The following is a 20,084-nucleotide window of genomic DNA, read 5'->3' as shown; positions in this document are numbered from 1 at the left end:
AGAATACGTGCTTTGTAAAAGTTTCAAGATCTTTTTGGGAAAATGATTTGATATGTGTCTGAATGGGTTGAAAGAAAATCTTGGGAAATGGGCCAGGTAAATTGGAAAAATTAGGAGTATATGAAACAAAATATGAGATGGGCAGAAATGGGTTAGAAAGTTAAAAGAATAATAGGTGAGTTTATTATTTATTACCCATCTCCTTTGACTATTAGTGCTAGGTTGAGTTAAAGCTAATTTCATTTCAGTTTCTACTTTGTCGCACACTTCTTCATAAGCTGTGGGTTGTCACGAGAAGTCGTAAAGCCTTAACGTTGTTTTTAAACAACTTAAATCTAACTTCTTTTATTTTAGCAGATTCTCCTTTTAAAGCATTTGGTCTTCATCACACACCAGTCATGCTCTTTAACCAATACATTTGGAAATAATTTTAAACTTACAGTAAAGTAGCCAAAATTGTGCAAAGAACACTCACTCTGTGTGAGTCCTAGTAGACTAGAGAAACAAATTCATAGATACTCGTAAGAAAGACTTTTACCTAAAAGAGCATTTGTATATTGAGAAACCATTCCAATCCTGTCCAGATCAGGTCCATAAGTCTGCTATTAGTCCATATGTCCAGTACCAGTCTATACATTACTCTTCAGACTCGCACAACACATGCAATGACACCAAATGCAGGAAGCTCACAGGACAGTGGGTGTAAAGTCTGTGGATCAAGTGGCAGTTGAAGCATCTCAGTGCTGGCGTGGTCCTCCACATGGCTCCTTCAGCTCCAGGGCTCTGGCACCATCAGTGTAGCTTCGTGTGGCTTGTCAACAGAATGTCTCACAGGGAGAGAGCATATCTAGCTTCCAGTTAGCTATTTATCTCCGTTGCACCTTCAAATGAGGTCATCAAGCTTCAACATGATTGATAGGCTACCAGGGGTCCTCAAACTACGGCCCTCGGGCCACATGCTGCCCGCCGAGGATATTTATCCAGGCCGCTGGGTGTTTTTGCCCCGTTTTGTTTTTTACTTTGAAATAAGATACGTGCAGTGTGCATAGGAATTTGTTCATAGTTTTTTTTTTAACTCTAGTCCGACCCTCCAATGGGTCTGCAGGACAGTGAACTGGCCCCCTGTTTTAAAAGTTTGAGGACCCCTGCTAGACTCTACCCTTTGCAATTTGGCAGATTTTGTAACTGCCACACTCTCTTAGTCTACCTAAGCAACGTAGTTTAAAATGATACTGCATTTGTTCCCTCCCCATACTACACACACACACACACACACTCTCTCTCTCTCTCTCTCTTTTCCCACACACTTTCTAATTAGTCTTTTCTCCCCTCTCTTTACATGTCAAAGACTTTTAGTCTGTGCACCCATTTCCACTCATCAGTCTTTTTCTGAACCATATTAGGATAAGCTTAAGACAAATGTCCCATCACTTCTACATATTTGCAAAAATAAGGGCACAGTGCTTATAAAATGAAAAGCTAAAACCAAAGTCACCTCTATCAATTCAATTCCGACTCATAGTGGCCCTATGATCTCGAAACCTTTTATAGGATTTCTGAGGTTGTAAATTTTAATGGGGCCAGACAGCTCTATCATCCTCTTTCTCCTACATCTGGTCTTTGGAAGAACTTTCTGTTCTCATTTGTTTATATTATTATCTTAGTATATCTCGAATTTCTATTTGATTCAATAAGTTGTAACTTATTCATGTTTTTATCTAGTTGTTTCAAATTGCTCTTGAGTAAGAAGTCCTGCAAGCTGGCACTTCTGTTCTGTAGACGTGTTTCCATCACTCACTGAACATACCTTTACTGTATGGCATAAGATATTCCAGGCTCAGCATTCACTTTTCCTGCCTTTGCCCTAGAGTTAGCGATTTCTCCAAGAAGCTTTGATCATCTTCAGTTCAAGATGATAATTTAAAACTAATGTAAAGCATAGAGTATGCTCATTGCTACTAGGATGACATTGCTTGAGGGCCCTCTTCAGTGTACATATCTTGGCAATGTGTGTTTGTGTATATGTGCACATACCTATATGTATACGCAGACATACATGTGGCACTGCTACTGTAGCACTGTGTATCCCATAACACTAGGAGTTCATATTAAAAACCCCAACACTTCAGGGTTATTTGTATTTTTAAGGGTTATTTGTACCCCTAACTTTTCCAAATCTGTAAATACTTTTTCCAGTAGTCATTAACTTGTTCTTCTCTTTTATCCACTTACCTCTTCAATTAGTGCACTTATTTTACTCAATGTCACTTACCTTTCAGCACACTTGAATTTTCTGTCTTCTATTTGCCACCTCCCCCCCACAAACCCTTTTCATTGTCTATGTCATTAGGTACTGTGCCCTCTGGTCTGTACCTTTGCAAATAATTATGCTTTATACCCCTTACTACCTTGTATTTTCAAAACGGCCTCTGCCTTTGTGTGACCCAGCCCTCCTACAAGGATGTGGGGTGCCACATATTCTTAACTCTGGGCCCAGCAGGACATTCCCTCTGTAGGTGTCTCCATCCCCAGGTTTGTGCAGCTTCCCATTGTTCCACAGGGTTACCCTTCACGCTCGCCCTCCTTGGCACTGGAAAGAGGGATGTGGGACTGGAAGGGTCTCCTCTTTGAAGCCTCAGGCAAGCATACAGCCATTGTAATGAAGTGGCTTAGTGGTATTTTATTTGGTAAACTATTAAATATTCAGTGATTATTGATTGTATTGTACATGTCTTCATTCTTTTTAGGTATTTTTCCTTTTATCAGGTTTCTAAATGTTGGGGTTTTTCCAAGTTTCCATCCCAGATCGCCTTCGCTGTCTCTGCATTTTCTCATGTTTTTCACCTCAGTCTCATTTTGGAGCTCTGTACTTACTCATGGCTAACTGCCTACTGTATACACTCATGCATAAGCCGAGTTTTTCAGCACATTTTTAATGCAGTTTTTGTAGTAAAATTAGGTGCCTTGGCTGATATTCGGGGTGGCTTATACTCAAGTATATAGGGTACTTGATATCTTCACCGAGTGGACTGATAGGTATCTCAGATTTAATGTGTCCAAAGGGCTTCTGGTTTTCTTTTTTCCATCAAAATTCCTTTTATTTTTAAGTAAATGACACAATCTCTCCACAATTATGTAACATCTTTATTGTCACCATTGTCCTCACTTTACATGACTACTCTCACCATTTTAGTGTACAGCTCATCTTTCACCTGGGCTACTGTAATGTCTTCTACCTAATATTGCCCTTCCACAATCCATTCTTCTTCATATTATAGTCAGCAATGTTTTCGTAACAAATTTTGTGTATTGCCATTACTGTAAAATCCTTCAGTCTGGGAGCCCTCAAGGTATAGTAGTTATATGCTGTTGTGCTATGGTCAGCAGTTCAAAGCCACCAGAAGCTCCTCGGGAGAGAAAGATGGGGCTTTCTATACCTGGAAAGGGTTTACACTGTTGGAAGCTCACAGGGGAAGTTCCAACTTGCCCATTAGGATCACTATGAGTCAAAATTGACCCAATGAAAATGAGTGAGAAAATCCTTCAGTATTTTCCTAGTACACTTAAAATCTGAACTCCTTTCCAGTTTTAGAAGGCCTCACATGATTTGACCCCCCCTATTTTCTGCACTGGTCCAGTCTCACGTCCTCCTTCACTCACTCGCTCTAGTCATTCTTAACCTGTGGGTCGTGTGGCCCCTTTGGGGGTTGAACAACCCTTTCACAGGGGTTGCCTAAGACCACTGGAAAACAACTATTTCATCATATATAATTACATATTATGTGATTAATCACTGTGATTTAATTATGTTTAATTTGTTAACAGTGAAAGTTTATCCTGCAATTTAGATATTTACATAGTGATTCATAAAAGTAAAATTACAGTTATGAAGCAGCAACAAGGATAATTTTATGGTCGGGGTCACCACAACATGAACTGTATTCAAGGGTCGCGGCAAGAGGAAGGCTGAGAACCACTGCTCTAACCCTTCTGTTCTTTCAGCGTGCAAGGCTTGTGTCCCACTTCAGGATCTTAGACTTCTAGCCGCGTGTCCGACGCTGACCTTTGAGTTCCTTTTCCCTAGACAGACTCATCTTAGGTCTTTACCATTTCAGCAAGTTAAACTCCCCATCCTCTCTGCTGCTTAGGCTCGAACCCTTTAAGTCATTCATGACTCCTGTCTTTGCTTCTTATCGGAGATCCAGTCTATCAATACATCTTACCAGTAAGATACATGTTGAATATAGCCGTTTATCATCACCATCTCTGCTGTGACTTGAGTACAGGACGTCTTCATCCCTTACCCACAGCCCAATTAGCTTCATTTTAAGGCGATGGCCATTTCCGTATCTCTGCTTGAACTCTCTTCCCTCACACCTGCATGACTATGTCCTGGTCATTCAGGTTTCTACTCAGTTGTTACGTCTCTGGGATGCCTTCCCTACCATCCTAGTAAAATAGTTCCTCATGCCTCCTTCTCTGGACCTCTCTGTCACATCATCCCATTTTGTTTTCTTGGGAGCTCTTCATAGCAATAGCAATTCATATTTAATTTTAACCCATCATAAATGTTTAACATGTCAAGTGGGTACTTGATTTTTATAAAATTGTCTTGTTTAATTATTTTTATTCCTTGAATTGAAAGTTTCACGAAAGCAGGGACTTGGTCTTGCTAGTTAATGTTTAGATCACAAAGACCAGCGGTTCTCCACCTGTGGGTCCGGACTCCTCTGAGGGGTCGAACAACCCTTTCACACAGGTCGCCCAATTCATAACAGTAGCAAAATTACAGTTGTGAAGTGGTAACGAAAATGTTATGGTTGGCAGGTCAGCCACACATGAAGAACTGTACTAAAGGGTCGTGGCATTCGGAAGGTTGAGAACCGCTGGCTAAGACCTCAAACAGTGGCTTACAGAATAGAACTTCACTGTGGCTGTTCAACTGTCACTGCTCCACACTGACAAAGGCTTGATAGCTCAAAGTGATGAAACCCCTCTACGGACATAGACACAAACACACACACCTGTCTACTCATAAAATAATGCAAACACAGACTCATTTTTAATTAATATAATAGATGAAATAACAATTACGATATTGTCTTTCAGCTAAAATGAAGTTTTAGTAGATTCGGGGTTAATTAAAATATTGTCTTTCTTTCAGCTAAAATGAAGTTTTAGTAGTTTCGGGGTTAAATTTCTGAACATTGCCTGTGTTGAGTAGAGTTATATGCTGGTACATCATTAAAGTTTAAAATTAGAAGGGTTGCTAACATTTAAACAGTTCTCTTAGGATCCGTATCAAGGATACTGATAAGTACGTAACATTTCTGGTAAAATAGAAATGACTTGTGGCCTTTTAATTTTGTTCATCATCTTTATTTTGGCTAATATTAAATTTTCTAGATGTGCTTTTTAGTTTGTAAGGTGCTAGATAACTTTGTTAACGATAAGAAAAAGAAGGTACCTACTGCAGTTCTAGTGGCCAGAGAGAATGCCCTTCCTTGTGCTCCATCACAGCATTCCATTTAGAAAGCAGATCTCTCCTTCCCTGAGTCCTCCAAGACTGTTCATGACCATAGTGTTAACCTGAACCAGTATGGATAGTGACATGCAAGAAACACTTAAGCGAAATGTACTGTACACAGACTACAATTAAGTGCTATAGAGGACATTCTAGTGAAAACACTGGGACATACTTCCTACATATATTAAAATTAAATGTGCTTTTAAAGAGAGTTTTGGTTCAGGGTTCTTCAGGCTTTATTCTTCATTTTATTAGTCCTGGAAATTCGGTATGTTTCCCCAACATACTCTCTCTGAAGATCAACCAGCATTGATTGTTTTCAATTGGAGTCAGTTGTGCCAACAATTACCCCTCTTTTCTTTCATCTGTTCTAGTGTTTCCTTTCATCCGTTTCTAGTGTGTAGTGTTCCAACGAGAACAACGCCAGCCTCGACTGGACCTGACTGACATTGTTAGCATCATTCTTAGTGTACGCTTCCTCCGGGCGACCACCACAGCAGCTGACCCAGATGATGGGGGGTGGGGTGTGGGGCTGTGCAGCGAGTCTGGATCGAGGCATTTTCCCCTGGAGCTAAGATTTTCAATCACAAGAGAAAATTGTCATTTATTAAATATTTAACGGTGGCTATGGTGTTTAGATGGTAGTAATTTCTATTAAAATTTTCTTTTCCTTTGATAGAGTCGTTCCAATAAAGAAGATCCAGAGCAGCTGAGATTAAAGCAGAAAGCCAAAGAGGTAGGACTTTCAAGTTACCCTGCTTGTCTTTGTGTTTGGGGGCAGGTTGGCAGCTCTCCCCCGGCAATTAGGCCGGTTCATTTTGCTGTTGCATGCCATTTGCAGAAGCCTTAGGGAAGGACAGGAACTGCTCCAGGCAAGGGCAGGACTTCAAATGAGGTCAATGAGTTATGTGCTCTCTTTTAAAAATTTATTTTCAAGGCTTAGGCCTGTCTAGAAATGGCTCTTTGTAAACTACAGCAGTGTACTTGGTAGGGGTATAATGTGGGATTATAAAAAAAAAAAAAAGAAGAAGAGGAAGAAAGAAAGAAACTTTTGAGATTTAGCATCTGGGACTGTACAATAGGCTACATTTTTTCAGGGTAATTGTTCGTTTTGTAAATCTGATACTACTTATAATTCTTTGGCTGGGAGGCGGTACTGGGATTTAGTTTTAAATGGAAAACGCCTCTGGCTTTTAATTTTCTGGGCCCAGCAGTTTTCTGTTCTGGAATGGAGCCCTTGTTTCACACAGTTCATGTTTAGCTGCAGGGTTTTTAGTTTATAGCTTAGACTGGTTAAGCTTTTACTCCCAGAGGCCTCTGCATAGCAACTGTAGAAATCAACAAATAAGTTCATTTATGTCTGCAGCCTCCTCTCAGTAGCTGACTTTTTACATTTCCCAATATCCATTTCCTGACTTTTCTAGCCCTAGAGAAAAAAGCTCCACTAATTGGAGCTTATTTTAATTGAGCCTTAATATTGGATCTCACTGGAGTCGCCCCCCGAGCTGCTGGGAACAGAATGAAATGAAAGTACCTAAGGTTGAAGATGTGCCATGTGTATGGGCGTGTGTGAAATTTTTCACTTGACCTACCGATTCTTTTCCCTGCTGAATAAATCATCAAGCCTGTTCACATTTCTGATTAAGGATCTGACAGCAGACGATAGTAAAGACAATTGAGGTGTGAGACGTGTGATATGAGCTGAAGAGATTGGTTTCTATAGTTACTTGACTGATTTCATGTAATTTTTAAGGATTTTTGTGCTAAATAAGAGCAATTTCCCGAGCAACCTTTTTTCTTAACTGTGCTTCCTGAACTATGAAATTCGTTGTTGCTTAACACTGCTGCACTTGGCTCCTAGGTGCCAGCAGCAGCAGGTTATTTATGAATGTTTTAAAGACCCTTAGTGTTTGGATTAATGTAGGAGCTGAGGCAAAACAAATGGAAAGCTAGTCAGATTCTTAGGATCAGTGGATATTTTTGCTAAACTAGAGAAGGAGCACACGTGAACTCTGGGTGCAGGGGTTTCTGGACTGGAATGAGGAAATACCCAAAAGTGGGAGCATGAAAAATGATTGGAAGCAGAAATTCCTTATTTTCAACAAGAACCCTTCCCTTACCCAGTAGAAACATGGATCTGGAAATATTAAGATGGGAAGTGTGTCTGAGTTGATTAGTGTTTCTTTGGAGATGGACAACCCCTTGTTGCCTTGATTCATGGGTGTCTCGTAATTTAAAAATGGACTAGATGCTTGTTTTTACTTTTATATAGAGAGAAAATATGCAGATAGCTAAGGTGTCTGACTTCCTCTAATTTCACCTAAGGAGAAGAAAATCATTATCAAAATCAGCCCAAAACGAATTGCTTCTGAGGCACAGGCAGACACACCTCCTCTCTCCGATCTTTTCACCAAGTCTGTCACAAACTGATCCTCCTGTGGTACCCTCTACTCTGCCGCCCACACAGAACTCACAGTCTGTATTCAGTTAGGGAGTCGATGAGGGAAGTAACCGGCTACAATTCAGGATAAGAAAGGACTCAGGATACAGTTCTTTGATCAGAAAACCTCTTCTTAGCTGTGCCTATAGATGGGTCTCTCACTGGCCCATGATCCTTTGGCTTGGCTTTGATCCTTGACCCCTTGGCCTGGCTTCTGCCTGACATGGGTAAGTATTATAAAGCTCCCAAGCTCTGCCATGAAGTGCTCATGGACACCAGTTAGCCTTGACCTGAAGGCACTGAGTTCTCTTGCTCCGTAGGCCAGCTTACCCACTGTAACTGCTTTGTTCTGTGGACCTGGAAACCCACGGCACCATGTCAAGCCAGTCTCCCGTTTCTGCTGCGGCCGTTCCTTTGCTACTGCTCTGACTGTCTTATGCCATTTCCAGCATTACAGCTTTCTGTCTCCTGGGTCTAAGAGGTTCTTTGTACAGGGAGCCTGGGTCCAAAGGACACACTTAACTCTTGTCTCTTTATTTCGGTGGTAATGATCTGTACTGCCCAACTCTGGAATGTTTCCTTTTAAACTCAGATGGATAGCGACAGTGAAAACTGACCAATTCCCTCACTATGGTTTCATGTTCCATGTTTGCATGGCCCCATCCCCACAAGTGTGCCTTGAAACTTAATTGCATTAGCAGCAAGCTGTCCAATCCCATGGGAGGCAACAGACTTCTTTTTGCAGTCCCACACAATCTTTTGTGGAATTGAAAACTACCAGAAAGGCCATGCAAACATTCTTCTAAGAGAAAAATCTATAAACACGAGCTTATCTATTGTTCTTAAAGGTCTTGCCTGTCCCTCTTTCTTAGTCTGGATGTTAGATTATTTTCCCTTCAGATGTGTATAAGATGGTTATGTTTGTTTTATTTTAATAGTGTATTTGCTTCCTCGAGGATAAAGAGGTGGACAGCAGTTTTCAAAGTTATAAGAGCAGATGTGTGAAACTGTCTATCTGACTAGAACAGGTAGCAGTAAAGACACGCGGCTCTTTCTCTCCCTTTATACTTCCATCTATTTATTTTTCCAAGCAACACTAAAAGAATTCAAACTTTTTAACAGGTAGTTTTGAAGTTTTTTGTTGTTGTTGTTGTTATATCCTATCCTAAATCCTCTTTGATTAAGACAGGGCTAAAGTAGATTAGCTCTGTTCCAAGAACAGACTACTCTGAATTAATTGCAAATGTTTCATGAGAGTGAAATGTTTCCCTTGTTCGCATCTCCCTGTCTCCTAGAGAGGAGCCCCGGTGGTCTAGTTACCATCTTGGACTACTCAACTACGAGGTCAGCAGAGACTTTCTATTCCCATAAAGAGTCTCAGTCTCGGAAAACCCCAAGGGCCAGTTCTGCTGCGCCCTTTAGGGTAACCATGAGTCAGAACAGACTCAGTGACAGTGAGTTTGGTTTTTTGGTTTTGTCTCCTAGAGCTCTTAATAACTTACATTCTGAGGGCTCTCATTCAGAAACAAACAGAGGGATGCTGTAGTTGTGTGATTGCAAGAATCATTGGGTTGCACTGTTTTTTCCTGTGTGATAATATCTAACGGTGGCATTAGGAATGTGTTAATCAGTTTCACACAGATATGAACTATAAAGCTTGAGCTTGTGGTTTCTGGAGGTTTTCACTTGTGAAAATCAGCACAGACTCCTCACAGTTGACTTAGAGCTGCTTTGTTTTCCCTTCCCAAGTAGATCAAGGAAATAGCTAAATAACAGCTCCACAGAATAATTTCAGAGATGTTGCAGGCTTTGTATATGCTGGGGAATGTTTGGAATATAAATGTTAAATGATAATCTGAACCCTCTGTTGATAATCTCATAATCCATGTTTGCTTTTTAACTGTTAACAACTAGACCATTGTCCCTGTGTTTCTCCTTTATCTCTACTGCAATTTGAGAGCTGATCCATTTCATTTCAACCTTTGGATACAAAGGCAAATTGTGTTATACTCTTACATTAGACAGGATTTTACACAGGTGTGTGATACTTTTTCATCTGTCATAGTGACTTCTTCCAAATTTGTCATTCTCAATTGGCACTTTAAAAAAAATAAAAAGGCTGCCTTTGGATTTGCCTCCAGCCTGGTCACAGTCCATTGCAGTAGCTAGCTCCTGCTGCATACTGTTTCGATCAACCTGACAGGTTAGCTAGCCTTTCAAGTCTTCCTGTTTGTCTCTGTGTATCTCATGGATTCAAGCATCTCATGTTCAACTTCTGGCTCTTTCCCTCTCACCTATCTCCCCACGCTCCCACCCCAAAATGTTTTAAGTAGCGTTTCTTACTCTAACTTTATATTTCTATTTTAAATAGTTTCACTGACTGTCATGTGCTAACAAGCAGGCACATCTTTGTCCTTTAGTGCAGCTGTGGGTTGTGCGAGGTGTCTGTCGTGCACCCCTCAGTGTGTCCCAGGTTTCACTGCATTGTCCAGAATTTTGCAGAGCAGGCCGTCTGATCTTGGCATGCAGGCCTCCTGGTCCTGATTCCTTCAATGTTACTGTAGAAGGTGGCCTTTATTTCTTTTATATTTTCTATCTTTCTCCCTTGGGGAAATGTGTGTTTAGGGCGTCTGGGCGTAGTGAGACAAAGAATTCTTTTTAGTAATTCCCAGCTTTTCCACTTCAAGTGATAGCAGACAGTAGAGGGATGAACAAGTGAAATTGTGTGCTCAGGAATGCGCGGGATGTGCCGGCTGGTACATTAGCTTTGCAGTGCACCCGGTGTGTACCAGCCAAAGAAATAAGTATTCACTGATTAAAATCTATAGAAGAGTAGGAATTTTTAACTTGAAGTATTTAGAACTTCTGTTTGCAGAAAGTATAGGACATAGAGTTACAAGTGGAGATAGCCCTTGACAGAGTTTTATCCCAACAATCCCTTCATCAGGCAAGTTTGTCATACCTTTTATTATCAATATTTTTGTTTAATTCTAAGCTCTATTTGTTTTGGAGTTGGAAACATTACATGTAAATTTACAGAGTTTAATACTTACATGTATGCATGCTATGAATTAAATTATATCTAAATTAAAGCGCACACCACCCTTCTACCCCAAAATATATGCCTTGACTCCTAACCTTTAAACCTGGGGTTATAATCCTTTGGAGATTGGATTGCCTTTGTTATTAGGCGGTAGCCCTGTAGGATGTATCTTAAGTCTCTTGTAAGATATCAAAGAGATGAGCTGAAACAAATGAGCAGAGAAGCCATTGGTATCACTTTAACCACTGTACCACCAGAGCATCGTAAATTATAGCCCTAGCTTAAAACTGGATGGTAGTTTTGAATGGGCCTTGTGTACATCGTAGAGAAACTGAGATGCAAATGTCTACTGACATATTATTTAGGACAGTATTTTCCAAACTAGGATGTGTGAGAATTATCTGTAGGGCTTACTGAGGTACAGACTGCTGGGTCCAACCCTAGAGTTCGTGATTGTGTTGAGTCAGGTGAGAAGTGAGATTTTGTTGTATCCAGCAATTCCCGAAGAGATTTTGCTATTGCTGTCCTGTCTCTGGGATCACATCTAGAATCAGTGTTCTTGGAGAAGAAAGAAAGAAAGGGATCTTAACTTACTTAGCCCTGTTACTTTCTCATTAGTTAAGTGCTCAAAGAAGGAGGCGTGAAATGCTGTGTATGATTTGGGGGTCAGTGATTTGGCATGTTGGCCTAGCTAATCGGCTTCCTCAGGGAACCAGAAAAGCTATACTCAGTTTCTTCATGAATATTTTCACAGAGACCTTCTGGGCTTCATTTCTTGATTGATGTACCTTGCATGGAAAAGATAATGTTTTATTGAAAACTTCATTAGATGGTTGCAGGAATACTTAATTTTATAGACTGATGTGTATTATAAAAGAAACAATATTGAACTAGAAGTCGAAGAAGGCTTGGGTCTACTATCTCACCAGTTATTTTCCTTCTCTGTGCTCAGCTCAAGATTCATGTTTAAAAACGAATGTACTACTACCTCCTCTGTTTATGTCAGAAGGCTCTGATGAAGTTGGAGAGTAGAGGAAAAGCCAGAGCTCAAAAGCATTAGCTGTAGAAATACCGTCAATATCTTTTAAGTTCAGTTGGGGATTGATGAGTATAATTGTAATTTTATTTTGTAGAGGGCCTGAAGAAAGTAGAAATTTGGGGAATGGGGTCCGCAGGAGACAGGTAACAGGGAAAACAAGAGGAGTGTCTTTCTTGTGAATACAGAATAAATTTTCTTTAAAAAAACCAAAACGCCAAAGTATTATGTTTAAGATAAAGAGTGAAAGTATCATAAGAAATGGCGTGGTGGAACACGTTTGACTTCCTGTGGCTTCACGAGGTGGGAAAGGATCCAACCCCAGGATGAGGTCAGACATGCCGTAACCCTCCATCCCCCTTCCTCCTTTTCTGGCACCAACCGCCCCTCCCACCACACTCTTCTCGCCTGGGATCAATATTCCATTGTAATGACCACACAGTGCGCATAGACGATATGATTATGGGGCTCATTGGGGATGCTAACAGGTTATAAGTCAAGATCAGCCTACTGTTTATTTTTCAGAGATCTCCAGTGGCTGTTCATGCATTCTCCGTAGGTTTTCTAGTTGTATTGAGTGCATGAGAGAATGTTGCAAATGTTTATTCCCTCTTGCCCTTACCCTTTAAAAGCTAGTTTAACCAGAATTCTGAGAACAGGTTTCTGTTTTGCATTCCAATTTGTCCTAGTTTCATAAAACTTCAATGTGTTTGCTCATTAACACCATCAACACAGACTTTGGCCTAAAGTCTGGTACCAACCAGGCTATGCAGGTTCTTTTAAGCAATATCTTCCCTCCTTCCTTTATGGCTAATGAAGAGGTTGAACCCGTCATTTCTCTTATTACGGCCTCTAAAACCAGGCCAAACAAACAACAAACTCAGTGCCAGCAAGTCAACGCCAATTGATAACAACCTTATAGAACAGGGTAGAACTGTCCCAGTAAATTTCCAACACTCTTTATGGGAGCAGCTGGTGGTTTCGAACTGCTCACCTTGTGGTTAACAGCCCAATATGTAACCATTATGCCACCAGCGCGCCTCTAAGATCAGGCTGCTTTCTTGAAATTCAGGTTAAGTGTTACAAAGAGCAAAAGACCTACAGTCATGTCAGATTCATTGTCATTGGTGGCTTATACTTGCCTCTTTTTGAAAGTACAAATCAAAATACCTCTAAACTTGAAAGAAGACCCAAAACACTTGACTAGATTACCTCGGTGATTACTGAGGTGGTCAAGAGAGGCCATGCTAAGCAAATAATTTATAGAAAACTAGACACTGAAAAGGCACAGAAGACCATGGGATTGGCATGTGTAATAAATGATGCAAAAATATGAAGTGGTGTCATCTTCAGTCCAATGTTGCTATAAACTTTTGGAAGCAAAGTAAGATAGAAAACAACCAGTAATCTCAGAAACCAAAGGGCAGAGGAAAAACTGAGTGGTAAATTCATGGTTCTCAAAAGGTTATGTGTGCCACCCACCCAACAGGAACTCTGTTAGAAGAAATGAAAATAGCTAATGTGATCACTAAGGCTGTTTGAATCTAAGAGAAATAAAGTACATGACAGCTTTAGAATCTATCATATTTTCAAATAATAATGCCAGAGGTACAAAAATAACAGTAAAAACCCTCAACACAACAGACACTTAAAAGAGGAAAAAATTTTCCCATTGATTTGCTGCTATTGTCTGTCAGTGATGTGAGCAGTTATACGCATGGAATAGGATAGATGAGACCCTTGCAAATTGAGATGAAACCATTTTCTCTCTTCTGCGCGGTCTGGACATTGGAAAAAAAGAGGAAAAAATTAAGTAGAATTCTCGAAATGATCTGGAAAAATTAATTGCCCAAACTTTAAAATTCACAAAGCTTATAATCACTTAAAATACTGCAAAAATTACCAAGTTCACTGGAAAAAGCAAGTTTAAATCCTATGTACTACCAAAACTACAAAAGAAAACAGCACATACATACACATGTTGTCTTAATAGTGCAATCTTAAATCAAAAGACGCAAAATAGTTACAACGAATAAAAAGAAAGAAAGAAAATCACCCCCCGGCCTTCCACCTGAAGTCAGGGAATTATTGTTAGGCGCCCTGTGTCACTTTGACTCAGAGCAACCCTACCCACGACGACAACACTGCCGGGTTCCATGTCGTCCTCCTGAAGGGGCTGCGCGCTCAGCAAGAACATCGCTGCTCTCCAAAGGGTGTAGCCAAGGCCTTTCATGTGCCTTGATATTTAAACTGTCTCGGATAAAACCCCAAATCACTTGGAATCTGAAGAACCAGGATACTCTCAACTTGCACAGGAAAAAAATAATCGACAGATGACAATCCCAATATCACAGATGTTGGAATTTGCTGATTAAAAAAAAAACCCAAAACACCAGTAAAGTATGTAGTACATTTCGTCCCCAAGATGCTGTCACCAGGTTGAATAATCATTTTGAAGTGATTAGGAAAATAAAAAATCTCTAATTTGAGTTACACTTTTTAAATTGTAAAGCTTAGAAGGGAAAATGATATCTAATCCACCGTAATGGAGTCATTTCCTGGTTTAACACCAACTCTGGAAAGGGTTTTTGAAGCTGTAAATCTTTGCTGGAGCAGAAAGCAGTTAGCCGGTCTCATCTCATCGCTTACTGGAAATGCCACCAGAGGGTGCTAGCAAATCAGAACATCGGTCAGTTACCGTCCCACTCCTGGAATGGCTGTGACTTCGGTGAGTGTGCGGAGAAACTGGAAGTCACCCACTGCTGGGGGACATGGGAAACTGCACAGCCTCTGTGGGAAACAGCCTAGTAATTTCTCTTCAACAAGTCAAACATCAAATAACCCAGCTATCCCAGTCCTCAGTCTGTACTCCCCAAACTTGAAAGCAGAAGTGCAAACAAGCCTGTTAGAGTAGTCATTGCAGAATTCTTCCCAATAGTGGAAAAGCCCACCTAGCCAGAATGTGGCACATTCACACGAAGGGACACTGCTTGGCTAGAAAAGAAAGGAAGCCCGGAAACATGGTACAACATGGAAGAACCTTGAGAGCACTGTGTTGAATGAAATGTGTATGACCTCACATATGAACTGGGCCAAATGTACAGAGACCAGCACTTAGTGGTTAGCCAGTGGTGGCTAGGAGGGGAGCAAGACGGTCCGGGCCACTGTTTCGGGCACAATGAGTTCCTGTTTGGTGGCATAATTTGAGAAACATGATGAGCTTAGCAATGTCCCTGGGTGGTGCATGGAAAAATGGTGGAATTGGCAAAGATTTTGGAATATATACTATCTTACCCCACTTTAAAAAGAAAAGCCTCTGGGTCTGGCATTTGTTTTATCAACGTCCCAGAAAGAGAAGAGAGAGTGTACTAAGATGCAAATAGTCTTTGAAAAGTAATTGCTAAAAATACCCCTAATTAGGAGAAAAGCATAAGCCCATAAGTCAGGTAGCTCAGTAAACCCTCAAACAGGACAAACCTCAAGAAATCCAGATTTTGTCTTTATCATAATTCATCTCTGACAGCTATAAATTTAGCCAGTGGAGAAGGCATAGTCCAATAATTAAAAGCCAAACCCCTTACCACTGAACTGATTCTGACTGCTAACGACCCTACAGGTAGAGTAGAACTGCCCTTTCGAGATTTCAAGGGATGTCTTTAAGGGAGCAGACTACCCCATGTTCCCCTGTGAGGTGACTGGCAGCTTCAGTCAGCTGAACACCTAACCACCGACACAACTAGGGCTTCCTATGTCCCATAGCGTATCGATAATTCAAATAACTGGACTTTTCATCCAATTATAGGGAGACCCAAAAAAGGGGACAAAGCATTTTTTCAAGTACTGGGAGAAAAGAGCAGTCATCCAACTTGGAATTCTATATCCAGTTAAATATTCTTCAGGATTAAAGTGAAATAAAGAATTGTTTCCAACAGGCTTGTAAAAGAAGAGCCTAAGGAAGTTCTGCAGATTGAAGTTAAACGACACTAAAAAGAAGCATTGCCCATTAGGATGAAGGGAGAGCAACAGAACTGATAAATATAATAGACTATTGTTTTACTTTCTATTTACTTAAAATGTTTGGTTGAAAAAAATTCATGGATTTCACGGTATTTGTATATAATATATAAAACAGCTGTAACAAAAGGGATGTACATACGGATAAGGTTAGGTCTCTACTGTTCAATTGAACCAGTAAAATAGTGATTGCAGGGAAACTAAAACATGTATGTTTATTGAATCTGAAGGCTAATATAAAAATTATATAAAGAGATGATAAAAGTAGGCATCTTAAAATGGAATATTAATGTTCAAACCTGAAGCAAATAGTAATAGGACACAGAATTTCTGTTAACAGGGATCACACACACAAAGCAAATAATTGAAGTGATGTTACTAAATCTAACCACTAATTACTATATTTGGTAGTAGTCTAAATATACTTATTAAATGGCAGGTATTGTAAGAATGAATTAAAAAGTTGCAACAGCTATATGAGAGACTCAGTTCAAGTGTAATGATAAAGCTAAGTGTACCAGAGCATGTACATGGGTACAGATAAGACCTCACAACACAGGGAATCCAGGACACATAAACCCCTCAGGACCAATAATGAAAGTGATAATATTGCAGTGGACGTGGTTTAAGTGACCTAAGAATAAACTATTTTACAAAATCTGATCAAAAGTAAAGCGATACCAGGGGGGTAGGGGGAAGGTGGGTGGAGAAAGGGGAAACTGATCTCAATAATCTATGTATAACACCTCCAGCTGCCTCCAGGAGAATGAACGACAGAAAAGTGGGTGAAGGGAGAACCCCACTTTTTATAAATTATCAAGGATTCATGAAGGAAGGGGAGAGGGGAAATGGGCTGGATACCAAGGGCTCAAGTAGAAAGAAAATGTTTTGAAAAGGATGATGGTAACATATATTCAATGTGCTTGACAAAATGGATGGATTCTGGTAAGAGGCTTGAATCAAATGTTTTGGGTTTTTTTTTTTTAAAAGCTAAGTTAAAGTAAAAGGACCAGAAAAGAGAAATGAAAACACATAACAGAGACTACATTAGTATCACACAAAGTAGACTTCAGAGCAAAGGAAATAGCAGAGATGGAGACATTACATGATGATAAAAGGACTAATTCACCAAGAAGATATGATGATCCTAAATATGTGTCCACCTAAGAACAGAAGTAAAAATAGAACTGAAAGGAGAAAGAGATAAATCCATAATTACAGTTGGAGTTTTCAATGCTCCTCTCAGGAATAAACAGAACTGTAGGTAGAAAATGGGCAAGATTATAGGGCTAAACATAGACAACTGTATCCAGTTGGCTTTTAGGAAATTCTCCATGTAACAACAGGATGTACATTTTATTCATGAGCACATGGAGCAGTAGGTCATATCTTGGTTCATGAAACAACCCTTAACAAATGCAAAAGAGTTGTACCCACACAGATAATAGTTTTTAGGAGTAATGGGATTAAACAAGAATTCCATTACAGACCATAACAGCAACATCTAAAAAAATTTATGGGTTAGCAAAGAAACCTTGAAATTTTTCTTTATACTACACAAAAATGAAAATGTTAAAACCTGTGCAGTATAGCTAAAGCAGTTAGTGGAGGGAAATTGATGTCAGCATTATATGAGAAAAAAAGCAAGTTCTTAAATCACTAAGCTTTCACCTTAAGAAATCAGAAAAGGAGCAATACACACCCAAAAGAAGAAAAAAAGGGCTGTAAGAATGGTAAGAAAAGAAAAAGCTGCAAAATTAATATATTTCTAAAAAGAATCAATGAATGAATGAATGATAAATCTCGTAGTAGCAGGAATAAGAGATGAGCTATCACTACAGGTTCTGTGGATGTCAAAAATATAATTCAGGGAAGAACTCTATGGCAGACTCTGACAATTTAAAATTTAAACAACCAATTTCTTGAAAAGTATAAGCTTCCAAAACTAGCCAAAATAAAGTAGATAACTTCAGTTGGCATATAATTATTAAGTAAAATTAATTTGACGTTAAAGCCTTCCAATAAAGAAATCTCCAGGCACAAACTTTTAGCTCAATAACTCTTAACAAGCAGACCCAAAAGAATTAGCACCACTTCTGTATAAGCACTTCCAGAAAATAGAAGGTATAAAAATATTTCCAAATTAATTTATAAGCCCGTATACCAAAATTAGGGACATTACACATCAAGAAAAATACATACCAGTATCTCTTTTGTATCATGATTAGATACAAAAATTCTCAGCAAAATATTAGCAAGTTACAGTAGGAATATGTTGAAAATAATAATCCACCGTGACTAAATGGGTTAGCTTTGGAACTGCAATTGTGGTGTTAGATATTTGAAAATAAGTCAATATAATCCTCTATTTTAGCATTCTACAAGAGAAAAGCCACATGATGATATCAATTGATATAGAAAAAGTATTTCCCAAAATTCAGCATTCATTAATGATTTTTAAAAACGTTTTTTTGCTTGCTTATTTGTTTTTTAGCCTTAGCACTCTAGGAATAGAAGGAACTTCCTCAGTGTGATGAAGGGCAGGTATAAAAAACTCCCCGCTAATATATATATATAATGTTCTTACTGACAATAGACTTTATTTCAGAGATTATGAAGAGCACTAGAATGGCTGCTTCCACTACTAGTCACTGTGTTCATAATAATAATCTATAAGTCTTAGCCAGTACAATAAAGCAAAAAAAAAAAAAAAGAAGAAGAAGGAAAGGCTATACCTTTTTGGAGAATGGAGAAGATAAAAAGCTGCCCCTTATTTGCAAATTATGGAGTCACCGATAGTGTTAAAAGTGAACAAACTTTGCTGCTAATTGAGAAATTGGAGGTTTGAGTTCACCCAGGATTCCTTGGGAGACAACCTGGCGATCTGCTTCTGGAGAGGCCAAGCATGGAAAACAGCCCTGACACACCTGGGGCCACTGTCAATCAAGATCAACGGTGGCAGCTAATGGTTTGCTGTCATTTATAGATAGCATGATTAAATACATTCCTCTACCCCCTCAAAAATATACCAACTTCTATTGAGGCTGTACATTAAAAAAAATATTTTATTAGGGGCTCATACAACTCTTATCACAATCCATACATATACATACATCAATTGTGTAAAGCACATCTGTACATTCTTTGCCCTAATCATTTTCTTTTTACATTTTATTAGGGATTCATACAACTCTTATCACAATCCACACATATACATACATCAATTGTGTAAAGCACATCCATACATTCTTTGCCCTAATCATTTTCAAAGCATTTGCTCTCCACTTAAGCCCTTTGCATCAGGTCCTCTTTTTTTCCCCTCCCTTCCCACTCCCCCCTCCCTCATGAGCCCTTGATAATTTATAGATTGTTATTTTGTCATATCTTTCCCTATCCGGAGTCTCCCTTCCCCCCCTTCTCTGCCATCCCTCTCCCAGGGAGGAGGTCACATGTGGATCCTTGTAATCAGTTCCCCCTTTCCGACCCACTCACCCTCCACTCTCCCAGCATCGCCCCTCACACCCCTGGTCCTGAAGGTATCGTCCACCCTGGATTTGCCTCCAGCTCCCATATGCACCAGTGTACAATCTCTGCCCTATCCAGTCCTGCAAGGTAGAATTCGGATCATGGTAGTTGGGGGGAGGAAGCATCCAGGATCTGGGGGAAAGCTGTGTTCTTCATCGGTACTACATCGCACCCTGACTGACCCATTTCCTCTCCTAAACCCCTCTATGAGGGGATCTCCAGTGGCCAACAAATGGGCTTTGGGCCTCCACTCTGCACTTTCCCCTTCATTCACTATGGTATATATATATATGTGTATATATTCTTTTTTTTGCATGATGCCTTATACCTGGTCCCTTTGGCACCTCGTGATTGCACAGGCTGGTGTGCTTCTTCCATGTGGGCTTTATTGCTTCTGAACTAGATGGCCACTTGTTCACCTTCAAGCCTTTAAGACCCCAGACACTATCTCTTTTGATAGCCGGGCACCATCAGCTTTCTTCGCCACATTTGCTTATGC

General features: G+C 39.8%; 1 protein-coding gene and 1 non-coding gene across 2 annotated transcripts in view; both read left to right on the top strand.

The window, feature by feature from the left end:
- TAF4B (TATA-box binding protein associated factor 4b) overlaps window positions 1-20,084 on the top strand; it is a 116,219-nt gene that overhangs the window by 58,772 nt on the left and 37,363 nt on the right. The window contains exon 13 of the mRNA XM_075532850.1: window positions 6,207-6,263. Coding sequence (XP_075388965.1) covers window positions 6,207-6,263 — 57 coding nt within the window. The remainder of the gene's footprint in view (window positions 1-6,206; window positions 6,264-20,084) is intronic.
- LOC142428410 (small nucleolar RNA SNORA20) lies at window positions 13,712-13,837 on the top strand. The gene has a single exon (XR_012780315.1). It is a non-coding gene; the product is annotated as a small nucleolar RNA SNORA20 (small nucleolar RNA).

Source organism: Tenrec ecaudatus, chromosome 15, assembly GCF_050624435.1.
Source record: "Tenrec ecaudatus isolate mTenEca1 chromosome 15, mTenEca1.hap1, whole genome shotgun sequence".
NCBI classification, from domain to species: Eukaryota; Metazoa; Chordata; class Mammalia; order Afrosoricida; family Tenrecidae; genus Tenrec; species Tenrec ecaudatus.
The sequence above is the reverse complement of the archived record's forward strand: the minus strand, read 5'-3'. Positions and strand labels throughout refer to the sequence as shown.